The sequence below is a fragment of the Xenopus tropicalis genome, chromosome 2 (genome assembly GCF_000004195.4).
Source record: "Xenopus tropicalis strain Nigerian chromosome 2, UCB_Xtro_10.0, whole genome shotgun sequence".
Classification (NCBI taxonomy): Eukaryota; Metazoa; Chordata; class Amphibia; order Anura; family Pipidae; genus Xenopus; species Xenopus tropicalis.
Window position 1 is genome coordinate 100,897,161 of NC_030678.2, and position 16,164 is coordinate 100,913,324.

The following is a 16,164-nucleotide window of genomic DNA, read 5'->3' on the forward strand; positions in this document are numbered from 1 at the left end:
TAAAGTTACCAGAGGTGGGTTTTTGTCATTAGACATTAAATTATGTATAATCTTTATAAAACTTGTGTAAATGTGTTGGTGCTCCCAACACATGTGGAATGGATACACCTAGTAGAAAAGATAAGAAAAATAGAGAAGATCACTCATATTATACATAACACAAGCACTGTTTACTGGAAGATATGGGAACCATAGCTTTCCTTTATGAAATCGGACCCATTATTAGAAACCTAGAAATATTTCCCTAGATTGAATCAATACAACAAATAGCAGACTATTTCTATTATATGTACCATAAGCCATAAACACGTGTAACAGGAAATAACTTGATGTCTGGACTTGTTACCAGTTTCGAATGTTACATAGTTAGTTACATAGGGTTGAAAAAAGACCAGTGTCCATCAAGTTCAACCCATCCAAGTAAACCCAGCACACTTAACCCACACCTACCAATCTATACACTCACATACATACACTATATATACAACCACTAGTACTAACTGTAGATATTAGTATCACAATAGCCTTGGATATTCTGATTGATCAAGAACTCATCCAGGCCCCTCTTAAAGGCATTAACAGAATCTGCCATTACCACATCACTAGGAAGGGCATTCCATAACCTCACTGCCCTCACCGTGAAAAACCCCCTACGCTGCTTCAAATGGAAGCTCCTTTCCTCTAATCTAAAGGGGTGACCTCTGGTGCGCTGATTGTTTTTATGGGAAAAAAGAACATCCCCCAACTGCCTATAATCCCCTCTAATGTACTTGTACAGAATAATCATGTCCCCTCGCAAGCGCCTCTTTTCCAGAGAAAACAACCCCAACCTCGACAGTCTCACCTCATAGTTTAAATCTTCCATCCCCTTAACCAGTTTAGTTGCACGTCTCTGCACTCTCTCCAGCTCATTAATATCCTTCTTAAGGACTGGAGCCCAAAACTGCACTGCATACTCAAGGTGAGGCCTTACCAGGGACCTATAAAGGGGCAAAATTATGTTCTCATCCCTTGAGTCAATGCCCTTTTTTATACAAGACAGCACTTTATTTACTTTAGTAGCCACAGAATGACACTGCCTGGCATTAGACAACTTGTTATCAACAAAAACCCCTAGATCCTTCTCCATTAAAGGAACAGTAACACCAAAAAATGAAAGTGTATAAAAGTAACTAAAATATAATGTGCTGCTGCCCTGCACTGGTAAAAGTTGTGTGTTTACTTCAGAAATCCTACTATAATTTATATAAATAAGCTGCTGTGTAGCCATGGAGGCAGCCATTCAAAGGAGAAAAGGCACAGGCACATAGCAGATAACAGATAAGTTCTGTAGAATACAATGGGGCTTTATCTGTTATCTTCTATGTAACCTGTGCCTTTTCTCCTTTTTTCCAGCTTGAATGGCTGCCCCCATGGCTACACAGCAGCTTATTATATATGTTATAGTAGTGTTACTGTAGCAAACACACCAGTTTTACCAGTGCAGGGCAACAGTACACTAAATTTTTATTACTTTAAAGCTCTTTCATTTTTTGGTGTTACTATTCCTTTAAGGAAACCCCCAAAACACTACCATTCAGTAGATAGTTTGCGTTTATATTATTTCTACCAAACACGTTTATATTATTTCTACCAAACATGTTGATGTAATATTGATAACTGCAAGCCCCCTCTCTTTTCCTCCCTTCTTTGAGACTTCTGTAACCCTCAGTTTGAAAAATGAAAAATAAAGAATATTTAAGAAATGTGTTGGTGGTGTATAAATAACAGATAATAAATAAAATGTACAATATAGCACTGATAACAGTACTTCTGAATCTGATTCTACAAACAATGTAGGAGACACCAGTTACCCTCTCAAATTATACAATGCATTGGATTCATCTCACAGGTCTGTTTATCATCTGGGCTACATTGTTTCAAAAGCCCGCAATACAGAAAGAAACTAATCCTGTTTTTAAAACATTTTAAAATTGCAAATCATTAAACTTTTTTTTAATTTATAGTAGAAAGGAGGTAGGGCTTGGTTAGGTTGACAGTGAGCAAGGTGCCAGGCCTTCCTCTGCCAACCTTTATGAGGCTTTCTGATAAAATGACATGGGGCAGATTTATCAAAATGTGAGTTTAGTGCTTAATATATAAAAACTCACCCACATTCTATTTATTCATATGGGATATTTAGAAATGTATTTATCAATGGGTAAAATCTAGAAGTCGCCATTGGATAAATACACTTCTAAAAATCCCATAGGAATGAATAGAATGTGGGTGAGTTTTTATGTGTTAAGCACTAAACTCACATTTTGATAAATTTTCCCCTATATGTTAGAAAATAAATATATTTTCAGTTATTTTACTAATAGTTGCAGAAATACACTGCCAATATGCATCACTTAAAGTATAGACATATAAGCAGCTTTTACTGCTTATAGTAACCCATAGCATATCAAAATGTAGTGTTTGCTGATCTGATTGCTGTGGGTTAGCTTATCTATTGTTATCTACTATAACCCCCCACCCTATGTTTCTATCCATATAGTCCCTTTCTCTTTCCAGACTCACTCCTACTGACCAGCATGGAACCAAGTTTTTAATAAAACGGAATACTGCAATTCAGTAGAGATTTGCAACCAGGCGTTCACTAATCTCTTATCAATAGTAAAGAGAAATTAAAGGAGTTGAAAAGATTCAGTATTTAATATGTGGGACCCCATTTATAGTTATTTTATTATCTATGTATTTTAATGCATTCTTGCCTTTCCCAACAAGAATCATTTATCAGATTATGCTCTCAATTCTCCTCACTGCACACACTCCTGGACACAATAACATGCTCTAACTCTCAGATGGGACATACGTTATCTCTTACACAGCTCATTTAGCATCTCTTTCTCTGTCATATCCTCCTCTCTGCTATTAATCTCTGTTAAAGAACTCTAAGAGACTCTTAAGCTGGCCATACACGTGGCGATCTCACGATGTTTCGTACGACCGTCGGTCGCACGAAACATCGTCAGATCCGCCACACACCATTCAGGGCTGAATCGGCAGGTAAGGAGGTAGAAACAATAGGATTTCTACCTCCTTCTGCCGATTCAGCTCTGAAGGGAGAATTTTGGTCAGGCGCCTTCTATGGCGCCCGATCAAAATTTTCTAACTTGGCCGATCGGCGAGCCGACCGATTTCAGCAGCTTCCTGCGATATCGGTCGGCTCGCTGACATGCCATACACGCACCGATTATCGTACGAAACGAGGTTTCGTACGATAATATCGGTGCGTGTATGGCCACCTTAATATGCACTTTTTTTATCTACACATCTTCCTGTGATAATCCAAAATCAGAAGGATTTGAGCTCAACGGACTGATTTGATGCTAATTAAATAATCAGATACTTAAATATGAGATCAGGGTACATCCATCCCATGAGCTTAACATGATCACTTTTAATCAGGGTCTAGGAGCCCTATAAACCTGAAGGATGGGCAATTTAAGTGGACCTCCAGCTGTGGACTAAATTGAACACTGACTTGTAAGGGCAATAACACATAAGGAGATTAGTCGCCCCGCGATTAATCTCCTCTAGCTGTGACAACTAATATCCTCTGAATGCATATGTATAGCTTCAGCTTTCCAAAGTCAGCCGAAGTTGCTTTGAGGGGAAACTTTGGGCAACTTCGAAAATCCAAGGCAATGCATATGTTTTCCTACTAGCGATTTACATTCTTGCCAGAAGGAAAGCATTTACAGGAAATTAGTTGCCACAGCTAGAGGAAATTAATTGCGGGGTGACCACTCTCATCATACATCATTGTCCTTAGCTATCTATTAAGAAAGCACAAATGATCATAACCCTGTACTTTTGTTTGGGTTTGGAAAATAAAAATGGAGGGGGTAATTCAATTAAATTTAGAAAAAAAATAATTTCCAAATTTGTCCTTTTTACATGTCACAACAAAGAAAACATCTGTTCTTTCCGCAATGTAATACTGTTTGCAAAATTTTTTCTTTTATAAAAATGTAGTTTTCTGATGTGAAAACAGTTCAGGCAATTTTTTAAAAAAAAAATATTTGTATAGAATGCTGGAAAAATTGCTGCAACTTTTCTATAGTGGTTAAAAAAACACTTTAGTAAATTTAGTCAAAACAATTACTTGTGGAACTTAACTTTAGATAAGTATTCCAATTTGCATATAAAATATGTAATAATGTAATGTTAATAAATCATCTCAATATACTTGACTAACCATGGTACAGGCAACAGACAAAATAGTACAAAAAGACTATTGTAAAAGTTCAAATATTTTACATATTTCTAAATTACATTAAAATATCCTTAAATGAATGGAAGCGCAACTGGAAAGCACTAAAATGGATGCAAAATTGACACTATTCTTGTGTCCTTACATGCTTCTTAGCAGGTTGTGGTGAGCACAAATGCTCTGATGTATTGCACACCACTGTACACATGGGTGCAGGGGAACCCAAAAATAATTACCAGTTTTGACCTGTTGGTCTTTCCCTTGGTGGCTTGCGTCCACACATGCCATTGACTGCCATATTATATGTTAATGCTGTTACTGATGCAGTGCGCATTGGTATGTCAGAAACTACACCAACGCCAAGAAGCAAATTTGTTAAGCTATGGCACATGCTACATAATGGGGTACCGGCTATTATGCTGGAATTGTGTAAACAAATGCAGCATGATGTGTAAGAAAAACATGGCTATTCGCATACATTGCACTATATTCATAAATGAGCTCTTCAATGTAAACCACAAATATCATATGTTTTTAGGGGAGGAGAGGCCATGGTCATTAAGATTACTGAAATGCCTTTTACAGCACATAAATTCTGTGCAACTGCCTTCTTCCCACATGTTTACTTATCTAGCAACTTGAACATGGCTATTGTGATATTAATATCTACAGTTAGTATTAGTATATATAGATTATGTATGTGAGTGTATAGATTGGTAAGTATAGGTTGTGTGTAGTGATGGGCGAAAAGTTTCGCCAGGCATGGATTCGCGGCGAATTTCCGCGTTTCGCCATTGGCGGATTGTTTCGTGAAACGGATGAAAAATTTCGCCGCGGAAAAATTTGCCGCACGTCCAAAAATTGTCGCCGGCGTCAAAAAAGAATAGTCGCGGGCGACAAAATAATAGCCGCGGGCGAGGAAACAATAGCGCGCGACAAAATAATAGCCGGGGGTGACGAAACAAGAGCCGCGCGACGAAACAAGAGCCGCGGGGGCGACGAAACAAGACCCGCGCGCGACGAAACAATAGCCGTGCGACAAAATAATAGCTGCGGGCGACGAAATAATAGCCGCGCGACAAAACAATAGCCGCGGGCAACAAAACAAGAGCCGCGCGACGAAACAAGAGCCGCGGGCGACGAAATAATTGCCGCGCGCACAAAACAATAGCCGCGGGAGACGAAACAATAGCCGCGCGACAAAACAATAGCCGCGGGAGACGAAACAATAGCCGCGCGACAAAATAATAGCCGCGGGCGACAATTTTTTTTGTCGCACTACATTTTCGCCGTTTCGCGGATCTTTTCAAAGATTCGCGAATTTTTCGGCGAAGCGAAACGGAACAGATTCGCTCATCACTAGTTGTGTGTGCTGGGTTTACTTGGAAGGGTTGAACTTGATGGACTCTGGTCTTTTTTCAACCCTATGTAACTATGTAAAATTTCAAAGTGCTGCCTGGGGCAAGGTTCTCACCTTGCCTGGTGGCAGACATGCTGCTGGCAAAATGTAATCTTTAAGTGAGCTTTGATGAACATATGAAATAATGCCAGAAAGGGAGGAGATGTCAAACACATTATAAAAAAAGCATGGGGTTCACCAGCTGGTAATAGTCCTGCCTTTTTTGGCTGGAACAGAACAGCTTATATTTTATTCAGGAGAAACCAGCCCCAGGAGAATACAAGGAAAACAGGAAATACAAATTACCTAGGGGTTTACTGTGCCAATCTGAGCTCAGCCTTTAGGGGAAAGATGAAATGCGGTGTGATATGAACACACAGAAGAAAAATTATACCCCCTAAAAAAAAACACATTTGTTTGGCCCATTCAGTGGAATTTCTGAAAACTTTAGATGGAATTGGTTGTGTTTCACTAATGGACAAAGTAACCTCTCTTCACCATTAGCTTATTATATTAGGGGCTGTGTTGCTACTTGTATTAGACAAAAGGTTGTAGGCTGTATTTGTGTTGTGAATAAGCCATAGATGTATATGTTGTACTCTTTACACAGCAGCTCTTTCCATTCTGGGTCTGTGATTTACATGGTGGAAGAGGGGGAATGATTTACTCTCACTCTCCTTTACAGTGTAAAGGGGTTTAAACATGAGTATTTGCTGTGAATTTCCCATACACTGGATCTTTTATGTGTTTCATCAATTAATGAAGCACTGTGTTTTCTATCACATTGCACTCACTGTGACTCAGGCAAGCACCAAACTCACGTGGAACCTAATTTGATACATTTGTTGCTTACCTGCATCACAGTAGGTTGGTGGCATACAGCAAATTATATTTAGGGCCCCTAAAGTTGACCTATTATACTAAGATATTTTGAAATTGCTTTTTAATTAGGGTTAAGTTAGTTACTGTAGCTACTGCATTCAGTACAATCTGATAAGGCTCCACAAGGAAATGCACTAGTGAATGCGTATGTGTAAGATCCCTGAAAGTTGTTGCAAAGTGCAGTTGAATACTGGCATGGACACACTTGTCCTTCATCACCAGCACATGGTAATTATGTGGTCTGTTAGCAAATGATTCCTTCAACTCTCTGCCTACCTCAGGTACATAGTTAGTAACTGACACAGAAGAATATAATACTAGAGTTATATGGACCCTATAATAAATCTACCCTGTAAAATACGGATTTCATGGATTAATGGAAAATGGTGGTGGAGACTGTGGTTAAACCATTCCATTCTCCATTTACATTATTTTTTTCATCTCCACCTAGATGGAAATGTATAGCTATATGAACAGATCTCTTGTGGGAAACTCATTTTTCCAAACAAGTTTATATTTGCCCTTTAATAAATAACACATACACCTGCACTTTGCCTCTAGCTGCACAACCTGCTGCTGCAGGGACCTGTACTTACATCCTTGCATACCTCTCATTAAAAAAAAAATCTGGTACTGTAAATTAAATGGTTTTAATGATATTTGCAAATGTAACTAGTCTAGAAAGTAGAAATTGTTTCTGTCTTTCTATTCGCTGGTTAATCTCTTGCTACATTGTTCACGAGTAATAACAGGCTCTGTTTCGGGTCTCAAGGCCATGGCGTTTTATTTAACCCCCTGAGAAGCTGACCGGTATGCAATTTCGATATGTTTGTTAAAAAATGTCTTCCTATTAAAGTCAGGAGTGGGCTAAAATGATTTTGCTATGGGGTCTAGTTCTGCCACTCGCCCCACTACGTAAAAATCAAAATTTCACTTACGTCCAAAGTCGCAAGCCCTCTAGCGGAGGAAGCTGGTACTGCTGCCAAGAACGCAACAACCTTACAGTAACCAGGGAAGCGCAGCCGCGCCTCGGCCTTCCTTGGGCGGAGCTTGTCAGACTGCCGGTCACGTGATGCCCATACACTTTGTGGCGCTGGCGGGAAGCAATGATGGATGTGGATATGGTAGAAAGCTCTGCCGGTGAATCGGGCACTAAAACGGCCGCCCAGTCTGCCAAGGGCCTGGCCGGAACTTATGAACTTCCTTGGTGAGCTGCTTGGGAACTTTACAAACAGTACCGTTAGGTGGTTAGAGGGGTTTTGCTGAAAGATTGACATAATTGTTATACAACAACAAGGGATGCTGGGATCTGTAGTTCTGGTTGCTAGTAGGATTATATTTGTTACAGTGCCACAAAGATAAGTAGTGACTACTACTGTGTTAAGGAGATCAGGTGCTTTTGTGGGAATTCAGAGGGCTAGGTGCTAATTGTGCACCAATAATACTGCCATATATTGATGTGATATTGTATTGGAACATACATGTGCACGGGCAATGAGACTGGATTAATTGATAATCTGCTATGGAAATGGATGCACTGCTGCCCTTCTGTCATATATCCTGCATGCAGTATAAACAGTCAGTAACAGTAATGCTACCTGTCCTATACTTTACTATGGGTCAGCCCACCTTTACCTGTTGAAATGCTGAACGCAGAGATATCTGCCCTGATTGGCCACTGTAGCCCACCATGTTTGTTTGTTTTTTACACCAATTCAGCCATTGATGGACTGTTTACTGGAAAGGGCAGGTCAGCCTCTTGCTGACAGTTCCAGTTGGTCTGAGGGGTTGGCTGAACTGAATCCCAATCATACCCAAGTCTTTAGTACAGCACAAAGGTTAGAAATCTGTTGCCAATTGTGTTCTTTTTTTTCTTTTCACAGGGTAGAAAAATACAGACCATTGAAACTAAGTGAGATAGTTGGAAATGAAGAAACTGTCAGCCGCCTAGAAGTTAGTAGTACTGCTTTTTTATCAGTAGTAATATTTATATTCTGATATTTCTTGTTTGTTTAATACTTTAGAGCTGATGTTCATCTTTATAATCAAAGGCAACAAAAGACAAATTCACTGGGAGTGGAATACAAATGTTCTCTGGTTGTTTTGGGGTCACTAATATAAAAAAATGAAAAATAAGGCAATCTCCTCAGTGTTTTAGCAGACTGCAACAGATTCTCCTGCTGTGTTTTACCCACATCAGTATGTAGGTATAGAGTTGTGAGCTGTGTTTATTCCACACATTTTGGCCCAAAAGTTATATTGGTCTGATCACAAACATACCCACATTGCAACTGGGTCACTTAAATTATTTGGCAACCGTAGATGTGCTTTCACGTGGTTCTTTTATAATGGAATCCTTTATGCAACCCTCCCACAAAGGACATTGTTATGCAGAGCTCCTGATATTGTTGACTGGTACATATTTAGGGTAATGGGACACAGGACATTTTTTGCACTTTTGCACATTTTTTGCACATTTTTTGCACATTTTTTGCACATTTTTTGCACATTTTTTGCACATTTTTTGCACTTGCAAAATTGCCTCTCACATGGGTGATAAAACACCCCAAAATACCTTTGCATTGAAGAGAACTGGTCACCTTATCCAATACAGTCACTTAATTGTCCCAAAACACTGTTCTCAGAGTAAACCATGCAGCACAGTTGATTGATCTGTTTAATTTCCCTTTACCCTCCTGTTTCCAAGTGGTAGTAACTAATGTATAAAATTGTAACAATTGTTTTATAGTAAAGCTCAGGGAACATGATCAGTTGGAATTGAAACTGGCACTGACAGAGAAATGTATCTTATTGCAACAGAGGCCTGACTACTACTGTAAATATGTGCTCTCTACACAAAAAGAGGCAATTTCCAGTAATTTCTCTTAAAGTCACCAGGGGGTGATTATTTGCCATATAGAGGCTAGGTTCTCCCCTTGCCACCATGCTGAAACTTTGTTTCTTTATTTTTCTTGTGACCTAAAACAATTGCATGAGGTTCCTTATAGGTATGAGACCTATTATCCACAATGCTCAGATGGTGTTTTTAAGAAAAAAAAATCTTTCCACATACCAAAAGTCTGTTAAAAATAATGTAAACATTAAATAAACCCAATAGGATTTTGTTGCCCCAATAAGGAAAAAAATTGTAATTATTAGATTAAAATGGAGTCTGTGTGAGATGGCTGTCCTGTAATTTGTAGTTTTTTTAATAACAGGGTTCCAGATATCAAATCCCATACCTGTTTTACATAAATGCAATTTGTAGAATATATAATTCAGTAAAATGAGAGAATAGGTCAGGATGCCAAATTATTTTGCAAACATAAGTGAAACACCTCCTCCACCACCCTTTGAAGAAGATAACACTAAAGTTGCTCTGCATGTAATGTTTTGCAAGTTCCAAGTGATGCAAAGTCTTCTTTCTTTTAGGTATTTGCAAGAGAAGGAAATGTTCCAAATATCATAATTGCGGTAAGTGTTTGCAAAGATTTTCTTATATTAGAAATGGTTTTGGTTATGAAGTACATATATATTTGTGTATGTGTAAAATTATAATGGACATTGCATTTGTCTTTCCAGGGGCCTCCTGGAACAGGTAAAACCACCAGTATTTTGTGTTTGGCACGTGCACTTCTGGGCCCCACCATGAAAGATGCTGTCTTGGAGCTCAACGCCTCAAATGATCGGTATGTTTTTCTGCTTATTATAACTAAATTAGTTGCATAATTGGGCCAAAAGATTTTGAGCCCTTATATGTACTATAAACATTAGGCATTGTTTAAAAGTTTTGAAACTGGGGGTAAGGGAATTGTGAAGCTCACTAGCTTTGCCAGCAGCTCATATCTTTTCCTGCTTTTAGCAGTGAGGCCTATTGCACTGTCCATGAAACTTTTCTGTTGGACAGAGCCATAGTTATACCGATACTGGAAACAGATCTTATTTTTTTAGGGAATGACTCGAAGGGGAATAAGTACTTCGAGGGCATCTAAGGGCTATCAGTTTACGGTTACAGAACAGGAGTATTCAAAGACTTTCCACAGACTTGAGTTGCTCTTTAAATACATGGTAAATATTTTAGTGTAGATTTAGAGATCCTTTATTCTTTATCTACTGATATTAAATGAGTATTTGTTAAAAAAAAAACCTTTCCAGTATTCACTATTGGGATTTGCTAAATTTATTTTTGAACTACCTGGTCAAAAATGTGTTTGTAGCCTTATTACATATATATATGGGAAAAACTTACCAAGCAGTCACACTTTTTGTGTTGTGCTGAGAGGTGCAGACCCAACTGACCATTATTTTGTGTAGGGAAAGGAACTGTGGTGTTGGTATACAAGGTACATTGTTTTTTGTTTAGTTTTTTTTTTTATTTCATGAGCCTATTTGTTATGCAAAGTCAATAACTTGCTCTATTTTGCTTCTTAGAGGCATAGATGTGGTGAGAAACAAAATTAAAATGTTTGCTCAGCAGAAGGTCACCCTTCCTAAAGGGCGTCACAAAATTATTATCTTGGATGAAGCTGACAGGTATTTATATTATCTCTTAAATAGTATATAGTAAAATACAAAAAAATCACTATGGCAAATAATAACCCAATTTTTGTTGGTTCTGTGAGTTTGAGCTGGAGATATATTTTTTTCTGCACCTGCAAGGATACAAGAGTTAATCTCAAGCTGTAGGCATACCTTCAGTTGTCTCATTAGTGCCCTTAAGTCTCCCCATATTTCACCTGTTCAGATGATCAGAAGCCAAACAGGAAGAAAAAACGCTGAGCTGTGTAAAGAAGGTTCCCATAATGCCTCACTCCTGCAGAGACACCCAGACCAAGTGAACATGCTCAGTTAGTAAGACTATAGGTGGCCACACACGTGGCGATTTCCGATTGTACAATCGGCCACTAACCGTTCAGGGCTGAAACGGCAGATAAGGAGGTAGAAATTTCTACCTCCTTCTGCCGATTCAGCCCTGACGGCAGATTTTGATCAGGCGCCTTCTATGACGCCCGATCAAAATCTTTTAACCTGGCCGATTGTACTAAACGATTGTAAACAGTGGGAAAACCTTTCCAATTTTTTCCGCGCAAGCGTCCGAAAAAGTCAGGCAATCGTACAAAAAAGTTGCGCAAGACACGAAAAATTCGGCAAAAATAATAAATCTGCCCCATGTGTACAGTTTAATTTTTTTTCAGCATTTTCTTTTAGTAATGGTACTGACCTTTTAATCCGAAAACAAAAGTAAGGGATCTGCAGTTTTTTTTTTTTTTTTTAGAGTAAATTTTTTTTTCCCCCCCACTTCAGCATGACAGATGGAGCCCAGCAAGCTTTGAGAAGAACTATGGAAATCTATTCCAAGACGACACGCTTTGCTCTAGCATGCAATGCTTCAGACAAGATTATTGGTATTTTCTTCTTAATTGCATTCCAGCTTTTAAACTTATAGGGCAAGGTGACTGTGATAATTATATTGCATTTTACATAGAACCCATCCAGTCCCGATGTGCTGTACTCCGTTACACCAAACTGACAGACGCTCAAGTCCTTGCAAGGCTGATGGATGTTGTTGAGAAGGAGAGAGTTCAGTGTACAGATGATGGGCTTGAGGCTATAGTGTTCACTGCACAGGGAGATATGAGACAGGTACTGGTGTCTACTACAAGAACTATATTTAACTGTGTACATTGTGGAATCTGTGGGCCTGACGCTCAAATACCAGAGTGCCAATGCCACAGAATCTTTGGGTTACTGCTTAAGGGCAGACTGTGCCTTTCATTATATATAAATGCAGCAGGCTTATAAGTTTTCACTACACTTTGCGGTTAGCATAGACTGTGAGGTCATCACACTGGGTATTATTTTAATGCCTGTCAAATATGTTTTTTTTAGTTAATTGCACTTTGTTCAGTTGTTCTTCATAGCAGTGCACAATGTTTCAATTGTACTTCAGTACACTTAATGTTCCCTGTATATTTTATGTAGCCTAGCATCATAATGAATTAGTATTGCTTACCTTATGTGTCAAGACCCAAAGATTCCCTAATGACTAAGGTGGGTTTCCACAATCCCTTTAATACACTGAAATTTCTTTGTTCAACAGAAAATAGAAAATCTCTGAATTAATATCTTCAGAGATGCAAAGGCAAAGTTTAAGAACAATCATTAAATGTGTAGTGTTTAATATCTCTTTACACAAAAACAAAGGGAAGTTCGTCTTTTGGAAATCTATGTGAGAGATGCGTGTGCCCTGTAATCAGTTTTTCTGGGTAAGCAGTTACAATTCTGATTAGATTCTCTTCTATTCCATTAGGCACTGAATAACCTGCAGTCCACTTTCGCTGGATTTGGCTTTGTAAATAGTACAAATGTATTTAAGGCAAGTAATGAACATGCAAACCCTTTTCCTTTATTTTATGCTGGAATAAGACCTGATGTGTAATTGCTTTGTTGCTATCCTTCTATGTTATAATGGTACAGTATGCATCTTGTTTTGATACATAAAGCATAATAGCATACAAGTCGTATGTTTTTCAGCTGCTGTAATGAATATAACTTCCTTCTTTTAGGTATGTGATGAGCCCCATCCATTGTTAGTGAAAGAAATGTTACAGCACTGCGTTAATGCCAACATTGATGAAGCATACAAGGTATGGATTTTCATGCACTTTTTATAAGGGCAGTGTAGGAAGGCACATTGTAATCTAAGACTCTGGCCCATGTAAATGGTTAAATAAGAGTGAAATATATAAGTAGTGCATGTAAAAAGCAATGCTCTATGCCAACTACTTTTAGGGGTTATATTATTGCTGCATACCCACTTTATCTTCCATATTTGAAGAGAAATAAAGAATTGTGGATTATTACTCTGAGTGAAGATACATTTATTGTGGCAGATATCAAGAGAGTTACTCCCTAAGGGCTAATATTGCACCAGGTGTTTGTTTGCCTGAATAAAAAATGTCAATCCATTTCTACCTGGCCTGGTCTGCGGAGAGAAGCATGGAGGAAGCATGTTTTGGAGTAAAACTGGTGTAAATACTTTCCCCGACATTTTTAAAATGGAGTAAAGATCAGTGTAACTCTTTCCACCCCCCCCCCCCCCTCCACCACCACCACACAGGTCTGCATTGCTTCCTTCAATCGCCCATATTGCTATGGCAGTGTTCAAGGGATTAGCAGCCAATTGTCAGGGTACACAGTTTTCTGTATAACCACATTAGGATAATAGTAAAAAAGTGTGTATTTTATATATAAAAGTAACTTGTTTCCAACAAAACATGTTATCTCACATTTGCATTATTTTGCCAGTTTTTGCTTAAAGGAGAACAAAACACAACTTTTAAAAATGCTTTTAAAAGATTTGCCACTTGTCCCTCTCCTGAACCGCTATACTGAAACTTCTCCCACTTACTTAGTTTATCTGCACCAAGCCAGAGTTATTTTCGGTAGCAATGTAACTTGCTGCGGCCATCTTTGCAGCGATCGCATCACTTCCTTCAGACCTACAATCTCCACTGCGCATGTGCCTAAGTGATCTAAACGTCAATGCTGTCCTGGGGATAATTCTAGACGTATGTACGCATGCGCTGGGCTTGGGGGTTTGAAAGTGCACATGTGTGCGCCCTATTCTTGCTATTTGCTTTGGCAAGAGGAAGCTGGATTCTGTCACAGCAGTGTACAGTATTTTTTACTTTGATTTACTTTTATTTTGATTTACTCTGATACAGGAAACCTAATGGTAAGTAGCTCTTCACATAAGGGGCAAAAAGCTGAGCTTAATTTGTAAATAGGGTTTAGTTCTCCTTTAAAGAATGAGGCAATATTAGGATTTCGAGTCAATATATGGTATACATCTTTAAATTCAGACAATGCACAGAAGTGGAGATAGAGGTTTGTTTGTTATTACTCAATATAAACACTTTTATAAATAACCCCCCAAAGTGTTTGCTGATATCTTAGACTTGAATTTAAAAGAAGACTCTATGGCTATGGCTGTCAACAATATTTTTGTTTTTAATAGCAATTTTCTAATTTCAGGTTGTGGCTCATCTGTGGAAACTTGGTTATTCCCCTGAAGATATAATAGGCAACATATTTAGGGTGTGTAAGACTTTCCAAATGCCAGAGTATCTCAAGCTGGAATTCATAAAGGTAAAGCAATGTTTAATCACACAGCATAATTCAAATAAATCCTTTTTATTCAAGTGGTGATGTTGGTGAACTGTGAAGGCACCCTTTCATGGGCTAGTATCAGCAGCTGATTAACCCTCTCCTACGCGTCCTTTATTGGCTGTCCATTGTACATGGATAGGACCAGTATTGTGCTGGTGCAACAACATATTTAAACCTGCTCAATAAATTAGTCTCTTCCGCACAAAAGCAGGCACTTGTGTGGTGGCAACATTTAAATTACCTGCTAAATCCGGGCAGCACATCAAATTTAAGTTTTAATTCAACTTATATTGAACATAAAATGTTAAATGCAATTAAATTAAACTTTTTATTCCAATGTCTATTGTAAACATGAATTTCAACAAAAAGGAATATAACTCTTAAATTTTTATTTCTTTATTAGGAAATTGGATACACACACATGAAAATAGCAGAAGGAGTTAACTCTCTTTTACAGATGGCCGGACTTCTTGCTCGCCTGTGTCAGAAGACTGCTGTTTCCACAAGCTGAAATGTATGCTAGAATAGCTTTGCTTTCACAGTTGCAGAATACCCAGCTTGCATAAATACCTGTGTATTTTTATTATATAGTGAATACTTATAAATATTTTTTCATTCATACAGTGTGGATTTTTTTTTTTGCATTTTTATCCAATCTGCTATTAGAGCATTTTCCAGTGAGGATCAGTTTGCCACTTACTGTTTTACTCTTAAGTTAAGTATATGCTAAAGCAGCGCTGTCCAACTTCTGTGGTACAGAGGGCCGGAATTTTTCTGGCCAACGTGGTAGAGGGCCGATACTGGAATCCAGTTTGACCACTCCCCCTTTTTAAACCACACCCCCTTTTAAAACCACACCCATGTTATCACAAGAGCTTTTCAGACTATACCTACATTAATGGTGGTAGCGCAGCAAAACCCCAAATGGTCGGTGCTCACTGTAGGGATATCACCCTTCATTCATATATGAAAGAATTATATTATGTCATATTAAGACACAACCTTAAATCCCTATGCCTCCTCTTCCCCTGTATATAGCACAGCAACCCCCATAATTACACATCTTAGGGACCATATAATGACTATTTTTAAATGCTAACAAACCCCAGCCAGTTTCACCTCTCACAGGCAGCATAGGGCAGGCAGAGTATGGCACACACAGGCAACATAGGGCAGGCAGAGTATGGGACAAACAGGCAGCATAGGGCAGCCATACTCTGCCTGCCCTACCCTGCCTGTGTGTGCCATACTCTGCCCGCCCTACCCTGCCTATGTGTGCCATACTCTCACTGCCCTATGCTGCCTGTGTGTGCCATACTCTGCCTGCCCTACCCTGCCTGTGTGTGCCATACTCTGCCTGCCCTACCCTGACTATGTGTGCCATACTCTCACTGCCCTATGCTGCCTGTGTGTATGGCGCACACAGAAAGCATACACTGACACAATGCTA

General features: G+C 38.8%; 2 protein-coding genes across 2 annotated transcripts in view; one reads left to right on the forward strand and one right to left on the reverse strand.

Moving 5' to 3' along the window:
• The window catches only part of clip2 (CAP-Gly domain containing linker protein 2), a 78,439-nt gene extending 70,871 nt beyond the window's left edge, over positions 1 to 7,568 (reverse strand). The window contains exon 1 of the mRNA XM_031896982.1: positions 7,481 to 7,568. The gene's annotated coding sequence lies outside the window, so the exon portion shown is untranslated. The remainder of the gene's footprint in view (positions 1 to 7,480) is intronic.
• A 26-nt stretch (positions 7,569 to 7,594) lies between these two features.
• On the forward strand, positions 7,595 to 15,180 carry rfc2 (replication factor C subunit 2; the record flags this gene model as incomplete). Its single annotated transcript, NM_001142016.1, is given in 11 exon segments — positions 7,595 to 7,749; positions 8,426 to 8,495; positions 9,975 to 10,016; positions 10,125 to 10,231; positions 10,974 to 11,075; positions 11,847 to 11,947; positions 12,028 to 12,185; positions 12,853 to 12,918; positions 13,109 to 13,189; positions 14,580 to 14,693; positions 15,118 to 15,180. Coding segments are annotated over 11 exon segments (1,002 nt in total), but the record flags the coding sequence as incomplete, so codon positions are not given.
• Positions 15,181 to 16,164: the final 984 nt, after the last annotated feature.